The sequence below is a fragment of the Cydia pomonella genome, chromosome 1 (genome assembly GCF_033807575.1).
Source record: "Cydia pomonella isolate Wapato2018A chromosome 1, ilCydPomo1, whole genome shotgun sequence".
NCBI lineage: Eukaryota > Metazoa > Arthropoda > Insecta > Lepidoptera > Tortricidae > Cydia > Cydia pomonella.
The window spans coordinates 5680894-5703587 of NC_084703.1; the positions used below are offsets into that span (position 1 = coordinate 5680894).

Below are 22694 nucleotides of genomic sequence, written 5' to 3' on the forward strand. Positions count from 1 at the left end.
TGACGAGCACCATCAATCTAGATGAGGTCCAGGGTCTCATGATGGAGTCAGGAGCTGGTCACCAGAACTCCTAATCTACTCATCATAACTCCATCGTGTTTGGGCTCAATAGATTTGCCCTGATGAACACCATCGATCTAGATGAGGCCCAGGGTCTCATGATGGAGTCAGGAGTTGGTCACCAGAACTCCTAAACTACTCATCATAACCTCATCGTGTTCGGGCTCAATAGATTTGCCCTGACGAGCATCATCAATCTAGATAAAGTCCAGGGTCTCATGATGGAGTCAGGAGTTGGTCACTAGAACTCCTAATCTACTCATTATAATTCCAACGTGTTTGGGCTCAAAAGATTTGCCCTGATGAGCACCATCGATCTAGATGAGGTCCAGGGTCTCATGATGGAGTCAGAAGTTGGTCACCAGAACTCCTACTCTACTCATCATAACTCCATCGTGTTTGAGCTCAATAGAGTTGCCCTGACGAGTACCTTCAATCTAGATGAGGTCCAGGGTCTCATGATGGAGTCAGGAGCTGGTCACCAGAACTCCTAATCTACTCATCATAACTCCATCGTGTTTGGGTTCAATAGAGTTGCCCTGACGAGCACCATCAATCTAGATGAGGTCCAGGGTCTCATGATGGAGTCAGGAGCTGGTTACCAGAACTCCTAATCTACTCATCATAACTCCATCGTGTTTGGGTTCAATAGATTTGCCCTGATGAACACCATCGATCTAGATGAGGCCCAGGGTCTCATGATGGAGTCAGGAGTTGGTCACCAGAACTCCTAATCTACTCATCATAACCTCATCGTGTTCGGGCTCAATAGATTTGCCCTGACGAGCATCATCAATCTAGATAAAGTCCAGGGTCTCATGATGGAGTCAGGAGTTGGTCACTAGAACTCCTAATCTACTCATTATAATTCCAACGTGTTTGGGCTCAAAAGATTTGCCCTGACGAGCACCATCGATCTAGATGAGGTCCAGGGTCTCATGATGGAGTCAGGAGTTGGTCACCAGAACTCCTAATCTACTCATCATAACTCCATCGTGTATGGGCTCAATAGAGTTGCCCTGACGAGCACCATCAATCTAGATCAGGTCCAGGGTCTCATGATGGACTCAGGAGTTGATCACCAGAACTCCTAGTCTATTCATCATAACTCCATCGTGTTTGGGCTCAAAAGATTTGCCCTGACGAGTACCATCGATCTAGATTAAGTCGAGGGTCTCATGATGGACTCAGTAGTTGGTCACCAGAACTCCTAATCTATTCATCATAATGGTAATTTGATGGTGCTTGTCGGAGTAAATCTATTGAGCCCAAACACGATGGAGTTATGATAAATAGATTACGAGTTCTGGTGACCAACTCCTGACTCCATCATGAGACCCTGGACTTCATCTAGATCGATGGTACTCGTCAGGGCAAATCTTTTGAGCCCAAACACGATGAAATTATAATGAGTAGATTAGGAGTTCTAGTGACCAACTCCTGACTCCATCATGAGACCCTGAACATCATCTAGATTGATGGTGCTCGTGAGGGCAAATCTATTGAGCCCAAACACGATGGAGTTATGATGAGTAGATTAGGAATTATGGTGACCAACTCCTGACTCCATCATGAGACCCTGGACTTCATCTAGATCGATGGTACTCGTCAGGGCAAATCTTTTGAGCCCAAACACGATGGAATTATAATGAGTAGATTAGGAGTTCTAGTGACCAACTCCTGACTCCATCATGAGACCCTGAACATCATCTAGATTGATGGTGCTCGTGAGGGCAAATCTATTGAGCCCAAACACGATGGAGTTATGATGAGTAGATTAGGAATTATGGTGATCAACTCCTGACTCCATCATGAGACCCTGGACTTCATCTAGATCGATGGTACTCGTCAGGGCAAATCTTTTGAGCCCAAACACGATGGAATTATAATGAGTAGATTAGGAGTTCTGGTGACCAACTCCTGACTCCATCATGAGACCCTGGACTTCATTTAGATCGATGGTACTCGTCAGGGCAAATCTATTGAGCTCGAATACGATGGAATTATAATGAGTAGATTAGGAGTTCTAGTGACCTACTCCTGACTCCATCATGAGACCCTGGACTTCATCTAGATTGATGGTGCTCATCAGGGTAAATCTATTGAGCCCAAACTCGATGGAGTTATGATGAGTAGATTAGGAGTTCTGGGGAGTTCTGGTGACCAACTCCTGACTCCGTCATGAGACCCTGGACCTCATCTAGATCGATGGTGTTCGTCAGGGCAAATCTTTTGAGCCCAAGCACGATGGAATTATAATGAGTAGATTAGGAGTTTCTGGTGACCAACTCCTGACTCCATCATAAGAACCTGGATGGACTTCATTCGGGTCAAAAATAATAATACAAACCCTAACGTGATTTCAAATAACACTGAAACTCTATAGCACTAATGTGCGCAAACGATTGGCATCTTGACTACGGAGCATGGGTGCGTAGCCACCATGCCAATCGATACGACAACGAAACACTATCTGTCTCTCTCTCGTACTAATATGCACAAACGATTGGCATCTTGGCTGGGCAGCATGGGTGCGTAGCCAACATGCCAAACGTTTACGATACGACAAGGAAACACTATCTGTCTCTCTATCGCACTAATATGCGCAATAGATTGGCTTCTTGGCTAGGTATCATGGGTGCGTAGCCAACATGCCAATCGTTTACGATACGACAACGAAACACTACTCTCTCTCTATCGCACTAATATACGCAAACGATTGGTATTTTGGCTAGGCACTAAGCAAGTGTGTGGCCAACATGCCAATCGTTTACGATACGACAACGAAACACTATCTGTCTCTCTATCGCACTAATATACTTTATTTATACCTGCAGTCATTTAGTAACTTCTTCATTTTCCATTGGTGTGAAAGAGACAGAATAAAGAGCAAGGGTTATAGTACACTCTGTAGTCTGTACACTTAGTAGTAGTGTACATAAAAAAAAAACTACTGTGCATATACAATAAAATAAAGAGTGCCCATATTAGACCAGCGGTTGAACAAAAATGGGTTTCGATAATATTAAAGTTTTTTCTTTTTTGATATGTCATTGGGAGTATGTTAAATAATACTTTGGTAAAAAGTTAGAAATTTTAAGGTTGAGCTTTCGGTTATATTTAAATATTTTAATTTTTGCTAATAACTAAGTAAATATAGAATTAAAGTTACAGAAAACTTTAGCATATCGAATAACACTTCAATTTATGTACAATTTTCAGTTTTTAGAAATCTGGAACAGCTGCTTTCTGGTAAACGTAAAAACACGAGTTATTTTGTAAATATAGAATTAGAGTTGCTGATATTGCAAAATTACGATATTATCGATCAACTTAGTATTCTAGTAAAAAGTTAGACATGTAGACAATGTGCTTGTCTAGATATTGATTTCAGGTTAAGCAGTATAGCTAATATTGAATTAAAGTTTGTAGAGTTAATAATAATCGATCATCAACAATGATCTCAGTTACTAAACAAAAATTTAGAAATATAAAATCACGGCGACACTCATTACTGATATGTATGCATTCCTTGCTTATATAAATACGTTACGTTTCAAACGCGCGGCAAGTTTGCGCGCGCCGCGCGCTGTGGCAGGAGGCAGCGAACAACGGTAGTGGGGAGCGGGGTGCCCTTGACTGCGTCTACGGTCCATCAAAAAATTCCTAAATCGTGTTTTAAATTGATAGCAATAGAAAATTGTTATTTTGTTGGTATTGCCCGCGGTTTCGTTCACGTAGAATTCGTTATCGCGTTACATGAATATTATTTATTTATTTAAACTTTATTGCACAAACAAAAAAAAACACAAATGGCGGACTTGATGCCAAAAGGCATTCTCTACCAGTCAACCATTGGGTCAAATAGAGACAAAAAAAAAACACATTCCCATACAGATGACCACCCTTCCTTGTACCATTTTAAAAGCCAGTTGCAGCTTTTCTTTCCCGATTTTTTTCAGATGTTTGGACTTGGTATTTTCCTCGCGATAGTTATTTGTTTTAAGGGGAATGTTGTTTTTAACCGCTAATGCTAATATTGATAACCGATAGTTATATAGAGATACGTTATAAGGTATGTGCACCCTCATGTTATTTATTTCTGATAAGAAATAAATGTAAGACAAAATTCACAGTGATACATTTCAAGTAGGTTGCCTTGTAAGATTGCGTACGGATAGTTTTTTTTGTTTGTTATTTCATCGTATGATATATCAAATGAAAGCTTATTTGAAAGTTGCCGTATTTAAAAAGTTGGTCCAGTTAATGGTCGCCTAGATTAACCGATTTTTATATAAAATGTAGGCAACCATGGACTGGACCAACTTGTTAAAAAGGCAACTTAGTACAGTTAGTAATATAGTACCTGGGCGACCGAGCTTTGCTCGGTTATAACTATTTATTGTAATATGGTGGTGATAATGTACATAAACTTAAAAAGTAAAATGTCAACTGACAATTATTATTATTTACAATCGATTTTAACCTTACAGCACTTGTCACAGAGTAACGCCATCTATTGTCGATTTCTCTTATTACATAGGTCATTTTTTTTTACTAAATTAAACTTGTGTAAAACAATAAAAATTAAAAAATTATATATAAACTTGAACATATAAAAAAAAAACAAAAGTTAGTCACCGGGCGAGATTCGAACCCGTAACACTCGTTTAGCAGTCCGCGTCTTAACCCGCTGGACCAGACGGACAGTGGCCGGCAACACGAAATTAGTGACCATATTCTGCGTCGAAAGAAAAACGCATGAAAACTCGAAAACACGCGTTTTCCCAAACATAAGACTAATCTAGATAGATTGTATACCCCCAAAAACCCCTATATACCAAATTTCAGCGAAATCGTTAGAACCGTTTCCGAGATCACAGAAATATAATTATATATATGTACAAGAATTGCTCGTTTAAAGGTATAAGATAAAATAACTTTTCTTTTGATATATCATGTGACGTTTTCGTTTACACACTAAAATCACAGTGTAAAAAGTAACAGTGGGCCGACGCCTTTGATGTTTGCGTAAATGCCGACACCGCTCAAGGTCTCCGTACCTACCTAGGGTTATCACAGACTTACACAACTGCCCAAAAGAGGATGGAAATGTTTTTAATTTTCATGTTGTATGATGTATGTGTACTAATTTTACAAATGACGTCCATTTTGGAAATAAAGATGGCGGACGTCACTTTTTTGAAAAAGTCGTCATGGGTGTTGTTTTCTGGGTTTTTAGGGGTGTGGATTTCAACAATGGCATCTATTTTGAAAATAAATATGGCGGACGCTACTTTTTGAAATGGGTGTCGATGTGTGTAGCCGTGATATCAACCACCTTTAATTCTAAAATGGTCTCTATTTTTGAAATCTGCACCAACAAGAAGCGCCAAAATTGACGTCATTTTTGTAATTGGAACCCCGAGGAACCTCGGAGATGACACCCATATCGACTTTTAAGAAAAATTAATGTCCGCCATCTTGGATTTCAAAATGAACGTCATTTTCGTAATCGGATCCCCGAGGAACCTCGGAGATGACACCCATATCGATTTTTAAGAAAAATTAATGTCCGCCATCTTGGATTTCAAAATAGACGTCATTTTCGTAATCGGAATCCTGAGGAACCTCGGATATGACACCCATATCGACTTTTAAGAAAAAATAATTTCCGCCATCTTGGATTTCAAAATGAACGTCATTTTCGTAATCGGATCCCCGAGGAACCTCGGAGATGACACCCATATCGATTTTTAAGAAAAATTAATGTCCGCCATCTTGGATTTCAAAATAGACGTCATTTTCGTAATCGGAATCCCGAGGAACCTCGGATATGACACCCATATCGACTTAAGAAAAAATAATTTCCGCCATCTTGGATTTCAAAATGAACGTCATTTTCGTAATCGGATCCCCGAGGAACCTCGGAGATGACACCCATATCGATTTTTAAGAAAAAATAATGTTCGCCATCTTGGATTGCAAAATGGACGTCATTTTCGTAATCGGAACCTCGAAGAACCTCGGAGATGATACCCATACCGATTTTTAAGAAAAATGAATGTCCGCCATCTTGGGTTCCATAATGGATGTCATTTTCGTAATCGGCACCCTGAGGACTTTCAAAAATAATGAAAACATCAAATACTACATGATACATATACAAACAGAAGCAAGAAACAATTTCTTGCTTTTTAAAGTCTTAAACTACTCATAATTTCTTAAAATAAGTTATAAAACATGTCCGCCATTTTGAATTTGAAAATTGATATCATAATTATGATATATTTTTGTTTACACTGAGACAAATAATTAGCACATGTCGTATGAAATATTTTAATTGTGTGTTTTTTTTTATTTATTTTTATACTACGTCGGTGGCAAACAAGCATACGGCCTGCCTGATGGTAAGCAGTATCCGTAACCTATGTACGCCTGCAACTCCAGAGGATTTACATGCGCGTTGCCGACCCTAACACCCTCCCACCCCTCGTTGAGCTCTGGCAACCTTACTCACCGGCAGGAACACAACACTATGAGTAGGGTCTAGTGTTATTTGGCTGCGATTTTCTGTAAGGTGGAGGTACTTCCCCAGTTGGGTTCTGCTCTAGATCTGGAATGACATCCGCTGTGCTGTGCCCTACCACACAGAGCCAGATGACATTTACAATGCCCATACCTCTCTTATAATGCCTGTGCTAAAAATGTGATTGCGAACTACCTGCAATAACTATACAGTACCTGGGCGACCGAGCTTTGCTCGGTTATAACTAACTATTTATTGTAATATGGTGGTGTATAGGTGATAATCTTAACTACATTCTTTTACTAAATTAAACTTGTCTAAAACAATAAAAATTAAAAAATTATATATAAAATTGAACATATAAAAAAAAAACAAAAGTTAGTCACCAGGCGAGATTCGAACCCGTAACACTCGGTTAGCAGTCCGCGTCTTAACCCGCTGGACCAGACGGACAGTGGCCGGCAACACGAAATTAGCGACCATATTCTGCGTCGAAAGAAAAACGCATGAAAACTCGAAAACACGCGTTTTCCCAAACATAAGACTAATCTAGATCGATTGTTTACCCCCAAAAACCCCCATATACCAAATTTCAGCAAAATCGTTAGAGCCGTTTCCGAGATCCCGGAAATATATATATACAAGAATTGCTCGTTTAAAGGTATAAGATAATTAGGCATTAAAACACTCGTGTGATCTTTTTAAGAAACTCACTTCGTTCGTTTCCTAAGCCCACACTCGTGTATTTTAATGCCTTTTATTATGTAGCAGTAACATAAACTACTAATATATGTTGAAAGTAAGTACAGGCGGCTAACACAATGGTAACAAAAGACAAAAGTTTTGAAAATGTAATTTTCATCATCGTCACTTGGCTGTACATTTGAGGGCCTATCGCGAACCACGTTCGACGTGTTACCTCTCTGTCGCACTTGTAAATTCGTACGTAAGTATGACAGGGAGACAACACGTCGAACGTGGTTCGCGGTAAGCCCTCTGATGCCACCTCCATTAGTCTTTTGTACGCCGGTATAGCCTTCGACTCAATGTATAATCTACACTTTTTATGGAAACGTAGTTCCTCCTTCCCGTAGAAATATTTAACTTTCCCATCACCAAGAAAGATTATTTGCTCGCATTAACTGCTCAATTCCTCGTTTTTTCTCTGTTACTAAGTCAGTACAGTACTGTACCCCTAGTGTAACTGTGATCGACATCATAACGTGACGAACGCGTTTGCGTTAAGTGTCATTTTGTATAGGATTTTGAGTTTCCAAAACGTCCCGCTTGGCGCGCTCTTTCGAAATTCAATACAAAATGAGACTAAACTCAAACGCGTACGTCACGTTTGGAAATCGAATTTATTTACACTAGGGGTACAGTACACATATCAAACATTTTTCACTCATTTTGAAGTCATAATAACTTTTATTCTATAATTAAATTCATGTAATGTCCGCATCTAATTTATGTGCACGATAAACAAACAAATGAATGATTTGAAAGAAAAGACAAACAGCGCTTGCGAAGCTGAGCGGGGGGCGCGGGCGGGGCGAGGTGTCTATCGCTCACTAGGTCGGCTACGATAGGCTCCCGCGCGCCGAGCCGACATGTTGACGGACCAGCGCGGCGTGGTTATGAATTTCGCGCCTTTTTAAGTTGATTTTACTATTACAATGCAAGCTACACACAGATATTTCTACCTTTCCATAAAATGGCTGCATATATTATTTTATAGTAATAGACTTATCTCTACGGACTTTAATTCAATATTAGATCTTACAGGACAAAAAACGCATATTAATTGTAAAGCACATATCCTATTCTTCTAATTTTTTGCCTTGCCTATTAACTTAAGAATTTAGATATGATATTGTGGATTTTTCAAACTTTAATTCAATATTGACAAAATAATAAGCTAATTTGAGTTTGACAAAGTAGCACGTTGATTTTTTTTCTAAAAATTTGATAGCATAAAGCCTCATACATATTATAAAAGACGATGCTTAAATTTTGTACTTTAATTCAATATTCAAAATTCATCAATAAAAATACATAAATACCTTATTTATATCTAACGCTCGTTCTAAATTTTCTTCATATATTACAAATATGCTTAAAAATATGTCCCATACCAGATAAACATCACTTTTCACTCTTTAGAATTATCGAAACTTATAGGGCAAAAATCCGGTCCCACTATTGGTCTATATGATATCATATGACACTAAAATTAATGTTGCTTGAAATTATATTGAAAACTATCAAGATTATTCTAGTCTGCATTGAAACGCGCGTCGCGTTGCCGGCGCTCGCGTACCGAGCGCCAACGCCATCTATCGAGCGTTATTTCGTGAAATCGGAGAACGCTCCAAGGATTAAGGGCTCTTAATCTATTTTGGACGACAGCGGCGGCCGCTTGCCGCACCGCCCACCGCTGCGCTTGCCGCGCCGGCCGCGCGCCGCGTGCGTGCAGTCCGCGGCCTCATGAACACTCTTTTAAAATCTCTAAGATAAGAAAACTAGTCTGACTGGGAAATCATCTGTATAGATAGTGTATATTCATACCAAAATTCATTTAAATCGATTCAGCGGGTCAAATGTGTAAGAAGTATCAGTAAAAGATTATACATGTACACCGTGTTTTTCTTTAAACTCCGTTAATTTCAAGGGTGCATTCCTAAGCTTAAATTAAGTTAATTTCTCAAAGACACCGGTAGCCTAATTTAACTCCATTTTGAAGATAATCAATAATTTATTTACGAGCATGTACACTTGCCTTAGGCCCTGATTATAATATATTGATTTGTGTTTAGTACGAGTTCATACATGGGCTACTAAACACAAATACAATCTCGGGCTAATGATGTTCAAAATTGCCAATACTTTTAATAGTTTGGTTGAGTTCAATATAACGCCAGTGTTACAACAACGCCGTCTGCAACATTTAAAAATTTGGAATGATAAATAAAATATAATCAATTTTACGAAAAATAACTATGCCGGTTAGTTTCCTTAAATGTAGTTAGCCATATCCTGAAGTTAACGGATATAAAATTATGGCGGCCGCTTCTTATTTCACACCGAACGTATTATCTAAACAGTTTTACGTGGTTTTCATCGTAGGACTGGGATTACCTGGGACATCTCCTGTAGTTTTTTAGGTAAGTAAATAATGTTATTTCGTACTCGTAATGGGGACGATGAGGTGATGAAGAACTTCATTATCATAATCTAGTTAAGTACGTTCAAATTTAGAAAAAAAACAGATATGAGGTGGAAATAGAAACAAAATTTATAAAAATCGATTGATCGACGCGGAGAAGACAGTCTATCGGCTTGAAGCCCGTCTAGAAGCTCTTGCTTCTAACTCTTGCAGCTGTGAGCAAAAGGAGCGAACTTATCCCTCTACTTTTCTGTGTCTGAGCGTAGTACGATACTAATACGAGAGTTTTTGCATGACAGTCTTCCCAACCTTTAGCTATGCACGCTGAGGCGCAAGGACGTTCAGCAATCGCTTAGACTTATCCACATTGACATTAATGAATAACACAACAACAAGACCTCAAAATACCTAAAAAGAATTTGAATGTTATATAACTTTTAATTCTACCACCACTATTTATAAACGCAATATTACAGGCATAATCTGGCATTTTGCTGGCTGGAGTACACAACATGACTGTAGCTGGCACACTTGCGTAACAGCTCCTTACATATGCGATCAATTGAGTCATATAGAAGCAAATACAGCAACATCCGCTTCATCAGAAGAAATAATAATAATCTTGTCGTACTTACGAAATTAGGCAGAAGTTATATTTATGTCACTTTGTTTTTCCTCGCAAGTGTGATTGAAAAAATTGTGTGTGCCACGGGTGGTACAGGAATTAAAACCTCGTGCTAATTAAGCCCTAATTCGTAAACTCTTGTTTACCACCTATAATACACAATGTATTATAAACGTTGGCTAGTAAAGATGTTTGTGAACTCGAATGTACACACGCGATAATACAATACTTATGAAGTGCGATTAAAGCCATTTTAATTGATTAACAACGTTATTAACACGAATGATCAATTGAGCGTGCTTGCTTTGTTGAATGTCCGTTTTTTTTATACTTACATTAATATAGAGGTAACACCGTATGCGATAATGAGTAATTATACAGGTACAGTCCGCGCCAAATAGATCAATGACGGTGAAAGTGACGAAATATACCGGAACAGATCCTTACCCATTTCTATGGTAACAAATGCTTGTGATATATTTCGTCACTTTGACCTTCACTATCTGTTGTTGTTTGATAGATATATAGATAAAAACTTTCGTATCTTCTTGCCCGGGACTTTCATCTAAGAGCGTCGGCTAGCTGACGCGTGTGCACGAACCTACGCGCGCGGGGGCCATTGTAGCGGGCACGTGCTTCCGTTAACCCGCTCACCCGCTCTGTGCCCCCGCGCCTTTCGTACGCCCTCACATTTTTTTTTTTATTAAAAGCTTAAATTATTTTAAACGTTTTAGAAACTAGGGCCGTATGTATACTCTTATTCCTGCGAAAGAAGACTGGTAACCTTTACCTACATCAATTTCTAAGACCGATTTTTCCTATAAATTACAAAGTTTAATAATATAAAATTAAATAAGATACGTTCCTATATGGTCGGAAAAATAGCGAATAAATAACCTGTAACGAACCTCTTTCGAGACAATAATCAAAACTGGCATAATATTATCTACTTATACTTACTGCTCTGCCGTCGATTTTTACTCCGTGGATTTTTCCATTTCCATTATAAAAGTTTCCTTTATTTCTTGTGTAATTTTCCTTAAATTTCTGAGAAATTTTTACATAGATACAAACAAATCTGTACTCAAGACTGTTTGTCGGATTAGAATTTGTAATAATGAAACATACATAATGAAAGTGACGTTAATCCTTTTCTCTCCTTTCAGGTCACCAACCGCTGCAAGATCTGGAGATCAGAGTGGGCAACAGCAGCTCGGACCTGCAGAGGAACCCTCTCTGCGCCTGGTTCCCTGGTACCATCGGTGAGTTATTTAGTAATAAAAATGTAATATGGGACAATTTTTGACAAACAGGCCAATTCGAGTATCTCATTCCAATATGATACTAATCTGATGCTGATCTGTCGGTGTCAAAAGTGACATTTTTGGTTGAAGGTTTACATAATGCATAATTCAGCAGGTCCTCCAAAGGACCGTATGCTTCTTTGCCACCGACGCAGTATAAAAAAAGGAGATTGGAACCGTCTCATATTGGAATGTGTCAGATCCATGTTAGATCAGTATCACATTATATTGTTCGAATTGGCCTGACATTCAGTAATGTTTGTGTTGTGGATGCTAAACGACGATGTATTTAATAGATAGGTATAATTATATACTTAGATAAATAGAAAACCTCCATTATTTAAGTACGAATATCCGTAAACATACATCAATATTGTCAGGCGTCACATCGCTATATTTATTAATTTTACATTTAAATCAGGCTACAAGACACATATTACAAATACATTATATACATTTTAAAACTACAGACCGCGTTAACTCATCAATAGCCGACGTCTCTCAGGGCACTTGTTGAACGCGCCGTCCGAACTATATTCTATTTCGGACGTCGTGAGTGCCGCAATTGCACCATGCCGCGATAAAACGTAAAGTTTTATATTCATATGAATATAATGGCACGTACGTCTTTTTTCCAACATGTGTGTAGTATATTTGGCATACAGGCAACAGGCGTTTTGTAATGGAATAAGAGGACGTTTCCACAAAAAATATTGGTTTTCAGGAGTGGGGATTGTTTGTTACTCGAAATCATTACTGGAATGGTATTGGCAGTTATTCATTTATAACAATTGGCGCATATAGAGATCATAAACCAGAGTTGGATGTGTTATTTTGGTGCCAATATATCTGTGCGAAGTTTTTGGTTTGAAATATGTTTTTAACTTCGATTAAAGGCATATTCCAGATGGGTGCGTGACGCCAGTGGCGGCCTTAGGGGGTGGCGAGCAGGGCAGTCACCCGGGGCCTCGCGTTAACGAGGGCCTCGCATCAACCCGATCACATGTTTGCAAGGGCCTCGCAGAGCAGATTTCTACAAGGGCCGCCCGGGGCCTCGCGATGGTTAAAGCCGCCACTGCGTGACGCCATTTATTTAAAACTTCTGATAAAGCTAAGAAGCCGATATTTGGTATCTTAATGTTTGACAGCTTTAAATTCAACAATTGTAATACAGATTTGAAGGTTATTAAAGCTGCCATACGCGTCACGACCTCGACAAAGTAGACCTTTTGTGAAATGCCCCTAATGCAATATATTTTTTGTTTCCTAATTGTGAAACAATCCCAATCAAGATAAATGAAAACGGTTAATTTTATATGATCAGTCTTCCGTTTTTATTGCTGATAGTGCTATATTTTACGTAACTAGAAGCAGATATAGTGTATGAACGCTCGGCTGGAAACAGGCGGGCTGTCGATCACGTGTCGCGTGCATTCAGCCCAATTCTCTGAGGTTGGAGCTGCAGGGCTGGGCTGCTACTGTCCAGGCGGCATTCCCACACTAATCTTCTCAAATCTTCCTGTTTTCCTGCAGATTAGAAGGACATAGGTAAGGTAGTAAGTTTAGGATATCTCTACCGAATGTATTATATCGCGGTGCCGCAAACAATACTTTTTGCTAGTAAGTGTAAGCTTGTCGCCTCCTTTTTTACATAACTAGGTATGTGCGTTACATAGCTGTGTTTACGACCGTCATACATTCATGTTCATATTATTTTAATATCACAAAACTAGGTTAAATATATCTTACTATTCTTACTCATACTATCCCTAACCACCCAACACCTATTTCATAAGACCACCTAAAATAAAGCACCTGAAAAGTAAGATTACAAACAAAGGCGTGCTTTTCATCGCCCTATATTTACAGTGAAATGAGGGTAATGCGTGGTCTTAAAAGTGTGGTGAAATCCATTGGTAGACCGCTATTGAGAATGGTGAAAATATAACATTTACTCTGTGTAATATAGAGCGTACAAACCTTTACTGATTTAAAGAATTAGCTATTTCTTTGATATGAAGGCACAACTATGGCTTGGAGTTGGATGAATTTTATTCTATCAAAAGCTTAGGTACCCTCAATTAATTTGATTTCTTTGCCAATTAATACGTATACATTATCATAGTTACGATAGTATGAGTTCCCTAATGTTTTCATATTGATTTTCACTGAGACAAGTAGGTATTTACAAGTAGTTGTATGTACATGTAGTAGGTATTTTAGCTCTTTCTAACATGTAGGTAAAGTCTGCATATACAGATATACCTTAGTCCGATTCTACTTCATGTCATCATAGTTTTTTTTTATACAAACCAAGGTATTTTCGGAATTTGACAATAAATTTAAATCTTTGTTCCTTTTCTAAAGTGGAAAACAATCATTTCATCAGACATCATTAGAACAATAAAATTCTCTCTGGATTCGGTAGAAATATTTTACTCTTCAGGTATTTTCCATTCGTTATTTATTCACAATTAACGATAAAATAACAATTATTAACTAGTACAAGTAGAAAACCTATTGAATACGGGAATAGAAACGATGCGTCTGTGAGTATACATATATGTATTTCAAACTTCCAAACTCGATTATCGATCGAACTGCATTATTTAATATTTATTCAAAATTGTGAATATTTACTTAAATAATATTGGAACTTAAAAAAACATGATCATGAATAATGGCTTAGTTTTGTTTCCAAGCAGAAATTCTTATAAACATACAAAAAATGTGTAATTAAGTTAATTTAGCATCATGCCCATTATTTCAATAGTAGTTTTACTTCTCAAAATCTACTCCCATCTCATCCAGAAAATATGAAACTTAATTTTTTTGTACGACGATTTTCCTCAATGACTGTACTGATAGTAATGATCCACTATTCGGACTTAGTTATTGATTTTTACCGGGTTTGTTTGTATACTAGCTTGAGGCTCTGGTAATAGTGCCGCCTACGACAAACCATGACTGCCTATTTTTAGAAATAATTATGTACTCAAGTTAGTCTGGTATAAAAACACTGCTATATTCCGTCGCTGTTTTACAATAACAATGTCACTTAGAACACAATTCCACACAGCGCAGGGCAGAGTAGATTTTGTAAAGTATGGAACATCCTTTAGCTATGCACGGTGCGGCGCAAGGACTTTCCATACTTTACAAAATCGGCTCTGCCCTGCGCTGCTAAATTATATCTATTTATAATATAACGAGAGGTACGATTGATGTCATGTACCAAATATGTAGGAAAGTAGTTAAATAACTATCATGGTCCTGTCATCCTGACGCTCACAAAATTTTGTATATAGTTTGTTTGTCGCTCCTAACAGTCCTAACTCTTGAATTCTCCTAATATATAGTATGGCTTTTTGCGGCAGGGTTATGTCTTAACTGTCAAGCTCGGCGGCACTTTTTCTTACACTTTACACCTACTATAAGTCTTTGGTTCACAATAAGCCCCACTTACACCATTTTCTTTCGCTCTTACTCAACACTGATATGGATCAGTCAATCGGATTGAAAGCTGAGATGTTACCATCAGTCTCAATTATCCAGTAGTCTGACCTCTAGGTCCATAGTATATGTTCCTATTCGAGGGTCTTGTTTATACTGGTTTTGACTGTAGGGTACTATAGCAACTATGTCACACGGGTTCCCATGCTCTCTCTAACAATGGCTGTGTGATATTTTTATTTTTATTTTATTTTATTTTATTACTCGTATGTAAGTTAATATGTATGTATATGTATAAGCGCTGGTGGCCTAGCGGTAAGAGCGTGCGACTTGCAATCCGGAGGTCGCGGGTTCAAACCCCGGCTCGTACCAATGAGTTTTTCGGAACTTATGTACGAAATATCATTTGATATTTACCAGTCGCTTTTCGGTGAAGGAAAACATCGTGAGGAAACCGGACTAATCCCAACAAGGCCTAGTTTATCCTCTGGGTTGGAAGGTCTGATGGCAGTCGCTTTCGTAAAAACTAGTGCCTACGCCAAATCTTGGGATTAGTTGTCAAGCGGACCCCAGGCTCCCATGAGCCGTGGCAAATGCCGGGACAACGCGAGGAAGAAGAAGAAGACTCGTATGTAAGTTAACTTTGCGCAGATTTTGAAGGTTCAAAGTGTGGAAGTGTTGTTCGTCACCTTTTGCATAAGATGTCTTCAAAATTGAGAATAATCAGATGGGAAGTGGCCATTAAACTCTGATAAACAACGCAATCTTATTCGGGTTGTGTTTGTTAGAATTAGTTTATTGTCTCTTTGGTTGGTATGACCAAAGAGAATTCAGTTTAGAGGCGTATTGTCAAAGTAAATTTTGTACAAACCAAAATATACTGCCATCTTTCGACACACGACTTAAACTTTTATGACATATGGCTATTTGACTCATGTTTTTTCACTGATACGTGTTAAATATCAAACGGTATCGCCATCTATTCGAGCATACATTTTTCTTGAGTTTTCGAGTCACGTTTTTTCTTAGACATTAACTTATACGAAGTTATATAATATACTGTATTGGGATGACTATTGAAACAAAAGCGCTGTCGGTGATGAAAACAGAAATTTTCTTTCTCTGGGTAATTGGCATCGATTTCTATAAAAAAATTGCTCTGGCAACTTTTTTTTAAATTAGGGAGCGATTTGTGCAAGATTCCCAAGGGAATGCTAGGTCAGTCCCAGATTAAATTAGGTTTATATGCCACTGCTGTTACACTAATCAATGTGCTATTTAGGGACTCGGCGTTTACAACAGCTTATTGACCTAAGAGTTTTTTATTACTACAGTCCACACTGTTTATTGACTACAGTAGGACCTCGCTAAACCGTAGATCCGTACCGTGCCCTTTAAATTTTCGACATACGCGCGTATAGTGCAAATTACCGAACTAGGGCGGCAGTAGCACCATATGTACTGTAATAGTTATTTACGATACAAGTGCATAAAATAGGAAATTCGCTCACCAAACACACCATTCGTATCGACACGAGTTGCGAATTACCTATTCGCACGTGTATCGTACAACGTTTTACAGTACATAAAGTTTCGACATTGCTCATTCCCGCACGCGTGCGGCAAAGTAGCACCGTATGTACTGTAATATTAATATCCACGGAGGAAAATGGGGACTACGTTTGCATGTCGTCCCCTTTCGTTGTAATAGTTGATGATGCGTAAGACCTTAAGCTACACCTGTTACATTCTGACCCTTGAAGATAAAAAGAGTCTGCATGATTAGTTAATTACGGGAAATGTTGAACCGTAAAACGAAAGCCACGCTCGCTTTCTAAACCTTTTCTACGATTGTCAATTGATTTACTTCCCACAGAGCCATAACGAGGAAAGTGGAATGTGAACGCTGGGAATCTTTGTATTTGCTGTTGTGACGCACATTTCAGATAAAATCTAAATTTTTTAGGGTTCCGTAGCCAAAAGGTAAAAACGGGACCCTATTACTAAGACTCCACTGTCTGTCTGTCTGTCTGTCACCAGGCTGTATCTCATGAACGGTGATAGACAGACAGTTACAATTTTCACAGATGATGTATTTCTATTGCCGGTATAACCACAAATAACTTATTTTTTAGTTATTTTTTCTGTACCATTTGCAATATAATTCTAGTACAAAAGGCTAGTGATATAGCCGAGAGATCTGACAAGCAAAATTTTTAATGGAAGAATTTTTAGGGTTCCGCACCTCGAAAGGAAAAAACGAAACCCTTATCGTCCGTCCGTCCGTCTGTCTGTCAAGACCCTTTTCCTCAGGAACGCGTGGAGGTATCAAGCTGCAATTTATATCAAATACTCAAGTCTGCTGTCCCTTGGAGCTGTGAAAAAATCAAACTTCTAAGCCAACGCAATCAAAAGATACAGCCGTTTATGCCGCAAATTTCCGCAAATTTTCGATACTCTTAAGAGTCGTAAGGGAATCAAAACCTACAGGATACTTCACGTGAACTCAGAATCCTGAAATTTGGTACGAAGCAACGTCTTATAGCACAGATAAAGGAAAAATTTGTGAAAAAAGTAAATTTTTAGTTATATCATATAATAATATATACCTACAGGTTTGTACGGAACCCTCGGTGCGCGAGTCCGACTCGCACTTCGCCGGTTTTTTTAGAGTAATTGAGATAAAATGTAAAAACCCACGCGCCACGCGACGGCCATATTTAGGTGCAAGTTTCGCGTGACACGCCATATCTTTTGTTTTCTTCTAATTTCCTGGCTTAACACCCCATCTTAAAGCAAAAAGGGTCGTACATCACTAATAACAAAAAGTCTAATGCTCCACAATTTTCCGCTAATATTACAACCAGAGTAACCGGAACTTTACTTTCAACTCCTACGCTTACTCTGGTTATAATATTAGCTGAAAATTGTTGAGCATTACACTATTTGTTTGTCGCGACATCTATGGTCGAGTAGAAATACTGAGAGTTCCGCTACTTGACGCTATAGACTATGAAAATAATAGTTTTTTTGGTAACAAAACCGTTGTATGGAGTGAGCACTCTTGGTCTTCTTAAGTCTCTTTGACCTTATAAAACAAAGTCCCCTGCCGCGTCTGTCTGTCTCTATGTGTGTATATTCGCGATACTCAAAAACTAATGAACGGGTTTCCATGCGGTTTTCACCTATCAGTACAGTGATTCTTGAGGAAGGTTTAGGTTTAGGTGTATAATTTGTTAAGGTTTTGTGTGACCCATACTAACAAGGAAGGGTACCCAACTGTCCGACTCCGATTTGATTCATTTTGATATTTGTTATAGAGTAGTCTAAAATAACGGGCACGTATTTTTTTTAGCTGCCCAAACTCAACCTATTGGGAGAAATTGTCCTCCAAAGTACTAAAAAGTTACTAAATCTTCTAACTCCTATAGAAAGTGATGCTCAAGCAACTTGCTAGTTAATGGCTTGTTTGAGTATATGTTTGAGAGCAGGAAAAAATAATGTACACGTGTTTTGTTATATCTGCTTAAACTCAAGTTTAGGAGTGATAGGAGTTATAGGAGTTAGAAGATTTAGTAACTTTTTAGTACTTTGGAGGACAATTTCTCCCAATAGGTTGAGTTTGGGCAGCTAAAAAAAATACGTGTCCGTTATTTTAGGCTACTCTATAACATATATCAAAACGAATCAAATCGGAGTCGGACAGTTGGGTACCCTTCCTTGTAAGCCGGACGGGTCGCTAGTGTTGATTAAGGCTTGGCCACGCGCATGTGACTACTCTAGAGCTACAATGACCGCTTACCTTGATTGAGTAAAATGCGTAAAATCTAAGACTGCTATTTAACAAGTAAACGAGATGGCGCTGTACAGATCCATACATTTAGCGGTAACTCTGAGTATCAAAAGTTGACGTTTGACAATTTAGTCACCGCAAAACATATGGCGCAGCACAGCGCCATCTATTTTGGATGTCAAACTAAGGGACACGTTTTTTTCATAGACTTTATCTCTCTATTACAATCAATTCTCTTTAATGTAAGGTACCCTAAAGAATTTTCACTAGAGCTAAGGGACAGACGGACGAACGGACATGGCGAACGAAACTATAAGAGTTTCTAGTACGGAACCCTGAAAAGGATTCAAGGATGCCAATTTATTTCAGATTTGTTTATTTATTCTTGAAGTTACTTAGTAATGAAATAGGTAGATGACAAAATAAAAACGTAAATACTCTAAGAAAATAAAACCCACGCACGCCTCATTCTAATGATTTAATTTTATTCAAAGTTTTGAGATAACGATGATTAATTAACAAATTAAATTACAGCGGAATCAGTAATAGCCAATTAAAATAAGACATTAGCGGAATAAAGGAAATAAAACGAATTAGTATTTCAAAAGCAAGAACTAAATAATATCATTACCCTCTTTTCTGAACGCCTGTTTGCCAGTTAAGTGCAATACACTTGTATCACAATGTACGGGCACGTCGGAAAATATCGATACAAATAAAAGTGCCAACAATATGTATACACGACTTAATGGCCCATATATTAAGGTAGTGTATACATATTTTTGACACATTTTTCGTATCGATATTTTCAGACATGACTGTACTAACATTTGATACAAGTGTGATACGTTGGCACACACGAGGTAATAATGTGCGAGCTGAAAGCGAGCGCGTTATAAGAAAGTCGATGTAGGTATATAATGACCAATGCACACCCGTTACATTTCATACGACGTTTTTCAACACACTTGCGAGGAAAAAAAGAAACTCTCACATTAATCAAATTTTAGTTTTTAAAACAGTTAGTATTATGCAGCTGCCGAGACGAGCCGGCGGGATCCCAGCGGCCTCTGGTCTATTTTGTAAAATCTACTTTACCACTTTAAGAAGGCGCCCTCTCCGTACGTATTATTAGCTATTAAGTTCTGGAGAAAAAATTCAACAACGCTCGATGTCAGGTGTCATTGTCTGCAATTTCGTTTTGTACTCATGTCATAACATTACATCCTGTCAAGTCCACTGGAGCCTGTTATGGAGTATCTTATAGGTTATTTCGCAACAGCTCTTGGACTATTTAACCAGCGCCTGTAACGCGTAGCTAAGTCGCAGATAAGATATTAAAATAAAACCAGAATATTAACTTGTAGCAAATATGTTTAGTATGTTTTTATATTGTGTGTTAATTTTAAATGTCTGTTCTTCTGCGTGTCGTAGGCGTACGCGTCGCCACTAACTCTTAGTTTTAAGTGAGGTCCCCACTGAAAACCGGTGCCACGGATTCCTGCGGCATTATACTGAGTTCGGGTCCCACTTTAGAGTTCGATGTTTTTTATATTATATTATACTTAAGTTGCGGCGTTACACAAATGTATTTTTTTTTCCTATTTCTAATAAGGTAAATTTGTGTTAAAGACTTATGATAGTTTTGTTTAATTACGTTATAGCATAACAGCCTCAGTTTTTTTTAAATCTGTTATTACTTTACAATAGCGTTAAATAAGCGCTTATTTATCAATCAATAAAAGCCAGTAAATAAGGGAAGACCGTCAACAAGCTCGTTTGTCGCTTTTAACTCTTGCTTCTGTACACATTACAGCAAGTTAATAGAGCAGGAGCAAAGCCCTTCCTTTTTGACTTGTATCTAAACAACGTAGGTATGCTGTTTCTTGCCCTATGACAGTTTTCACATCAATAATTTTTATATATCGGCCTTCTCCATATTGACTATACCACAAAATCTATGACGCCTTACAGCGCCGTCTACCTCAATTGTTATTACTACGAGACTGCACTTTGCAAAAGTCGCCTTCAAATTAGTTCAAATACTGTATATTTTGACTGTGCAGAACGAATTATGTAAAATGTTTTGCTATGTGGGCAATGGTTATATAATTTATGCATTATTACCGCCTGTTTTTTACATTGTTAAAACTGGTCGTAAAAATGTATGCAAGGAATTAACATTAAATTGCTATTTGAGTGATTTATTGAGGGGTACCTATTAGGTATTTGCAGGACAGCTTGAAGTCTAATGCTGAATAAAATTAGATACTTAGCCGAACGGAGCCGAGAATGTACAAAAGGAGCAGTTTCGTCCCCTGCTAATATCTAATTATATTAATTAATTAAACCTTTTCTTAGTTATTTTCTAAATTCTACTCCTTCTTGTTAAGACATACAATTTCTGCAAATATGTCTGATGAATAGCATTTTCTAAACTGCTATCATATCACTTCTACAGACTAAGTAATATGTAACCTAGAATATTGCAACTGCTTTTATTTACGGTTCAATTAACCACATGTCACTGGTTTCGCTTACACGGAACGATGTCGAACTGAAATGATTTTACAAGGATTTCCTGGAATGTCGCTATTGATTATATTTTCCCATTTGCGCAGTTGAACATGTGGCTGCTGCCTGGCACGTTTTTATAATTGTATGAATGAGCGACGTATAACTTTGAGAAAAAAAGACAAGTTCGAATCAGACTCGCCCACCGAGGGTTCCGTACAAGTTATAAGTTATTTTTATTTATTACAAATTATAGTTTTCAGTTTTTTCCCTGTACTTTCTAGCGTAAGACGATATTACTTGCCTTCCCTTTCGAGAGGGTCGAAATATGCGTTATTTGTGGCATAAACGCCCGTATCTTCTTTACGTAACTTAGAAGTTTAATAATTTATTCACAACTTCAAGGTATATGGTTAAAATCAATTCCGTACCACCACGCATTTCCGAGGGGTCTTGATAGATAGACAGACGGACAGGACGGACGAACGGACAACCAAGTGATTGGGTTGCACTCCGGGAGTGCCGGCAGAAGTGAAAACTTGAACATTAACGTTGTGCATTTTTGATATTTTGGAATGGTTAAGGAAAATTCTGCACGAATTGCTTTAATTATCAGTAGAAAATATATATAGATAGTACATCATTTATGTGGTAAAATACAATATTCATTTATTTCGCTATCGTACACAAACATGACCATTTTGTATTACATTAAAAATTTAACACTTCAGAAATATTACAATTATTTAATTGTAACAGTTTTTCGATCAGGTCACGTGTCCGTCTTACAAATTTTCAATCTTCTGTCGAATCTGTTGGTTACGTGACCTGTCGCGAGTTTAACATTTTTTCTCCATCACAAAAAGTGCACAGCGCCGCTAAAGAAGTTTTCACTTCAAAAAACAAAAATTTAAAGGGAGTTATGACACGTGACGTGATATTATACGACCTGCCATAGGGCACATAATTATAAGTATGTACCTAATTATGAAAAAGGTAGGTATACCTACTATTCCTTATTTACCGTTTATACAGGGTTAAACAGTACTATATGAACGCTGAATTCCGAGTTAGTTGACTGACTCTCGAACGTACAAATGGTCCTTTTAATGTATTATGTAAATATACTTAGGCGGTTTAAAGCCAAACTCATTTAATAATAAAAAAAACTGAACTTAAGTAGCTAATAAAATAAACAAATAAATTTTGTTCAATATCCTAAAACCTATTTTGTAACTGGTAACACATAG

The 22694-nt window shown here is 37.9% G+C and overlaps 1 protein-coding gene across 1 annotated transcript in view; it reads left to right on the top strand.

The window, feature by feature from the left end:
* LOC133521256 (CUB and sushi domain-containing protein 1) overlaps positions 1-22694 on the top strand; it is a 145094-nt gene that overhangs the window by 86815 nt on the left and 35585 nt on the right. Inside the window, exon 4 of the mRNA XM_061856155.1 lies at positions 11547-11642. Within this exon, the coding sequence (XP_061712139.1) occupies positions 11547-11642 (96 nt within the window). The remainder of the gene's footprint in view (positions 1-11546; positions 11643-22694) is intronic.